Source organism: Pygoscelis adeliae, unplaced genomic scaffold (genome assembly GCF_000699105.1).
Source record: "Pygoscelis adeliae isolate BGI_AS28 unplaced genomic scaffold, ASM69910v1 Scaffold269, whole genome shotgun sequence".
NCBI classification, from domain to species: Eukaryota; Metazoa; Chordata; class Aves; order Sphenisciformes; family Spheniscidae; genus Pygoscelis; species Pygoscelis adeliae.
The window spans coordinates 1,253,794-1,258,935 of record NW_008825610.1 but is presented as its reverse complement, the minus strand read 5'-3'; the positions used below and the strand labels follow the sequence as shown (position 1 = coordinate 1,258,935).

The 5,142-nt window shown below is 39.0% G+C and overlaps 2 protein-coding genes across 2 annotated transcripts in view; one reads left to right on the top strand and one right to left on the bottom strand.

Moving 5' to 3' along the window:
* Positions 1–4,421, bottom strand: part of DYDC1 (DPY30 domain containing 1) — a 5,750-nt gene extending 1,329 nt beyond the window's left edge. Inside the window, exons 1-4 of the mRNA XM_009332699.1 lie at positions 4,275–4,421; positions 4,052–4,174; positions 2,218–2,298; positions 1,180–1,275 (exon numbers count right to left, since the gene is read on the bottom strand). Of these exons, the coding sequence (XP_009330974.1) occupies positions 1,180–1,275; positions 2,218–2,298; positions 4,052–4,174; positions 4,275–4,421 (447 nt within the window). The remainder of the gene's footprint in view (positions 1–1,179; positions 1,276–2,217; positions 2,299–4,051; positions 4,175–4,274) is intronic.
* A 432-nt stretch (positions 4,422–4,853) lies between these two features.
* The window catches only part of EXOSC3 (exosome component 3), a 5,785-nt gene continuing 5,496 nt past the window's right edge, over positions 4,854–5,142 (top strand). The window contains exon 1 of the mRNA XM_009332698.1: positions 4,854–5,087. Coding sequence (XP_009330973.1) covers positions 4,854–5,087 — 234 coding nt within the window. The remainder of the gene's footprint in view (positions 5,088–5,142) is intronic.

The window sequence follows — 5,142 nt, the reverse complement described above, 5'->3', positions numbered from 1 at the left end:
CCTGGAGTACTGCGTCCAGCTCTGGAGCCCTCAGCATGAGAAAGACTTGGACCTGTTGGAGCGGGTCCAGAGGAGGGCCAAGAAAACGATCAGGGGGATGGAACACCTCTGCTGTGAAGAAAGGCTGAGAGAGTTGGGGTTGTTCAGCCTGGAGAAGAGAAGGCTTCGGGGAGATCTCATTGCAGCCTTTCAGTACTTCAAGGGGGCTTCTAAAAAAGATGGCAGCAAACTTTTGAGCAGGGCCTGTTGCGACAGGACAAGGGGGAATGGCTTTAAACTAAAGGGGGATAGATTTGGACTAGATAGAAGGAAGAAATGTTTTACACCGAGGGTGGTGAAGCACTGGCCCACGTTGCCCAGAGAGGTGGTGGATGCCCCATCCCTGGAAACATTCCAGGTCAGGTTGGACGGGGCTCTGAGCAACCTGATCTAGTTGAAGATGTCCCTGCCCATGGCAGGGGGGTTGGACTAGGTGACCCTTAGAGGTCCCTTCCAACCCAAACTATTCTGTGATTCTATGATTTCCCTGGACTGTCAAGTATAAAAGGAATGGGGAAAAAAAAAGCTGGACACAGATGTCTGAGGATCACAATATAGAGCCATAGTTGTAGTACTGAAAGCAGTACGTTCATGTTGACACAGGGCTCAGATAACCTGAGTCTCAGCAGGCCCTAGCCCTAGTGAGCACATAGTATCTGGTCTTTTATGTTAAATATTTGCTCAGATATCTCTGCACAAGAGTGCATTCTGCTGCACAGAAAACATGCTTCACACCAACCAGAAAAATATAAATAACTTCAATCACTCAAAAACGAGTCATCTTTTGTGATTTAGTAGATGTTGTATATGACTATCTGTTCACATGGCAAAGGAAGGCTGCCTCCTCTCTGAGGATATTCATACTTTCATTTTTAACATATCTGAATACAAAAGGGCATTTTAAATCTTCAGAATTTAGTCAGCCAACACGACGCAGTCTTTTAGAATGGCTTAACTTGCACCAGGGAAGAGGCTAAGGACATTGTGGAGGTTGTGGCCAAAATATCATCCCTTAAAACCATAGGAGAGAACCAGCACAGTCTTAACTGCAACGGTTTTAACCTTTGATATGTCAGCACAGAAAAGCAAATCTGTAAGAATCAACCATTTATAATCTCCCAGTTCTTTCTAAACACTTACCTCAAACTGTCCATTCTCATCTAGCTCCTCAACTCTGGTCAAATTAGGCGCTCCAGGTCTATCTGTAAGTTCAGCTATCGTCTTTTCTTCATTTTCCTATGGTAATGAACACCAGTTTTCAGTTAAAACTATTCCATGTCATGAATAATTATCTACAGAGAATATTTCAGATGTGTTAAAATGACATTATGTATTAATATAAAGATAATACTTTAGATGTGTGCTATACAAATGCGTTAGTATGCGAATATGGTCTCTGTATGCTTGCTAAGACTATTTTTATAATTTTTTTTTTAAATAACAGGAATTTTGGTTTAAATTTCTACATATTCATTTTTCCTGTCACTTTCATACTGTCATCTTTCTACAATTATGTTCTGTCAGTATTTTAACTCTCTGAAAACATACATATCTCTAAAATATGACGTGCTCCACATATATTTAAGATATTCACATTTAAAAGCTTTATTGAGATAAACATGCCAATTATCAGTGTATGTTTTTACTGAAATAGCATTAAAAGACCATACATTCATACGGACATCTGTATATGAATTATTCTGTTAGTATACATTCCTGCGCACCAGGAGGATTTCAGAATCAAGAGACATCCCAATTCCAAACCACAGTTCCTTTTCCAGGTACAGCAAATGGACTTTGCACTGACACACAGTAGAAGATTAGTGTCTAGACACTGAAATTAGACATGCTTAAGTTATAATACTTTCTCATAAATATCATCAAGGAATGTGAAAGCATCGACTAAGCTGACCTTACGCTAAATTTTGCAATAAATTTACACTCTGTTCTGAATATAAACTAAATAAACCTAATAGAACAGACCAAAATTCAAGTATAAAACCCAGACTGGAAGCAAGGTGTTAGACATTCTTCCCTCATTTTCACATTTTTTTTTTTTTAAATTACGTGTTAGTTCAACACCCATGGGCTTCTGCCTTGTGTTTTGTATTTAGTGCCTGCATCTGGAAAAGACAGTTGATTAACAGTATTTTCAAACCACTAAGCTTTGGCTTAAACCTCTTGATCTTTCTGCTGCAACGACATTTCGTCATCTTCATCCTGCAGTTCCAGCTCCTCACGTTCTTGTTCCAACTGACCCTGTAGTCGGTTTAAGAAAGGACAAATTAAATGGAAAAAAAACACATTCATCTTTCCCACCCCATTGCTTAGAATGTATTTCATGACTGAAATCTTAAATAAAATTAAAAAAACGAAGCATAAAACATAACTGCAATGTTAATAACATAAAGCCCTCTCAGTATCATCTGGCTCAACATTTTCATAGGTTTTAGACTCGCATGGATAGAAAGGCTTTACTACCAAAAGGAAGAAGAAATAGACAACCGAAGTTAGCATACACACTTAAGATACTGTCTCATTCCTCATGCTCTTTACCAGTCTATATTCATTATCTCCTATACTTTGGATTAAGCTCTTTGATACTTCCTATAGTATTTAGCACAGACTATACTTCCTATAGTATTTATGCACACACATAAAATCAAATCTATAGAAAAGACTGGTAAGCAATCCCATTAACATTAATCATCATCATCAACCTTTAAAATTTCCAATTGGAAATATCTAATACAAAGTGTTTATTTTTTGTGACCCTAAGTCCTATTGCATCAAAACTTCAGAAACCGCATAATCTAAGCGTTCACGTTCAACAACGCTAGGGCCGAGAGAACACTGTTTGCTGTAGCATTTTGTGAGCAGTTATTACAAACATTGCCATATTGTAGTAACTAGTTTTCACATTCCTTTTTGGTACATATATTCAAAACATGCCTGAGTATGTGACTATAGCCAAAATTATGAGTTAGGTTAAAAATGTGTCTAATGCGAGTATTGTTCAACATCTTTCCCTTAGTTTACATGAAATAATTCATTTAATTCTCTGTGAGTTATCTCTAGACACAATCTCATATTCTTGACTCCATTTACTATTTTAAATCCTTAAGCACATAACTTTTGGTCTGCAAATTAGTAAATTCCAAATTTTAAAAGCGCAAGTGAAATAGAATGAATGCATCTTACACCAGAACTGGGCTTAACAAGATCAGCACAGATTTCAAATTACACTTTTGATTTTAACATCGTGAAAGTCAGCCATGTAAAAAAAGCCAGTCAGACAATGTCAACATTACCACAGCAACAGAGGCTGTTACACGTGTGGTCAAATTCACATGACTCCTTTATAAAGGATAGCTAGAAACATGGATGTTATCTTTTTTTCTCTTATTTCAAGTCCACATAGTATAGGATTCAAATTGCTTTATGCCAACAGAATGCTCAGGTAGCTAAGGAAAGAAAAAGGCACCTCATTGGATCAGGCTGCAAATACTGCTTAAATATGCAATCTTCATTCACTGATTCCCAACCATTTTCAGGACTCTACATTTGTGTATGTGTTCTCATTACCTTTTTTTTGTCTTACTGATACTACATTGAAGTAGCTTTAGACAATGATGGGTTATTACACCCAGGCCTCCTAGCAGGCCTGTCAAAAATTTTTTAGCTTTATTTGCACCAGCTCGTGTTCCTAATGGACTACAGAAGACAGCCTACCTATTTTAAGTTACTTCTCATGCAAGTCTTAAACTGCTTGCTTTTTACCTTAGGCTCCTTCTTTTTTTTTTAATAACATTTTACCACATGGTATGTAAGTTTTCCTTCCCATGTGCTGACTAATCATTTCAGTTATTATTTAGAAAAGTGAGATTAAAATACTTGTTTTATGCTACCTTCTATCCAAATCATTATACAGAGATTAGAAGTATACAGAGCGCTAAAAGATGCTGCAGCATCATATGCTATTTATAATTATCTATTATTAAGTATTATTAACCTGACGTTGTTCTTCAAGTTTCCGCTGGATCATTAGCTCTTCTTCCTTCATTTTTCTTAACGTTTCGAGTTCTACCAGGGCCGCCTCCCGTTCTTGTTCCAGCTCAATCCTCTCCAACATTCTCTATTTCAGAGAGAACACAGAATCAATTAAAAAAAATAAAGAGAGATTAAAGAGTGTGAATTACATTGTCGTGAATTTTTTTTGCCCAAGATGGATCCACCTTTTCTTCTTCATCTAAGATTCTTCTGTAATTGTAAATCCAGTGTGCCAGATACTCTATTGGATCTGCCGGCCGACGCTCCGCAACCTCTGCCAGTCCCTTTTTCAAGCAGGTTCCCAGGCATCTCTTCAGATACTGAGACTCCATTCACATCTACTAACAACAGAGTCATTAGCCATCAACGTCAGGATTAAATTAGGGGTTTTAAGAATTATTGCCTCAGGCACCAAATACTGACTATGACATTACTCTTTGTATTAACCTGGCAATTAATAGAAGAAAGTTATTTAAATTTAATATCGGTTTAGCTCTTAAAAGCTCCAGCAATAGATCAGTTATGCCAAGCACTGCAGAAAATATGCTCAACCCCCCCCGCCCCTTACTGTTGAGGCACGTATAATTCAGAAACTGCTTGGAAATATGCTGGTAATTCTAGGTCAGCACGATAGCAAAAACCCTCAAAACCACAACAGGACATAGAAAATTTCTATACAGGTATTTGAAGAACAGCAAAGTAGTTCTGTGAATGATTAAGGATAGGTTTTAGTGTGAACTAACAAAGCTATCTTCAGGATATGCATGCAAGACCAGGGCCTGAAGCAATCGCCCTACACGGTTACGAAAGCAGCAAATCTCTGTGCACACACGAGGTTTTACCGGCCCTGCGGCAGCAAGCAGGTGACGCATCCGAAACCCGATTTCTGCAACACCGAAAGACCCTTCGTTTGCTCTCAAGGGGACCGAATCCGTCTCGCGCAGCCCCGGCCCGGAGGGGGCAGCGGGTCCCTCGCTAGGAACGGCGCCCGTCGAGCGGCAGGTCCCCCCTAAGCCCGCCGCCCAGCCCTGCGCCCCGCCGGCAGCAGAGAGC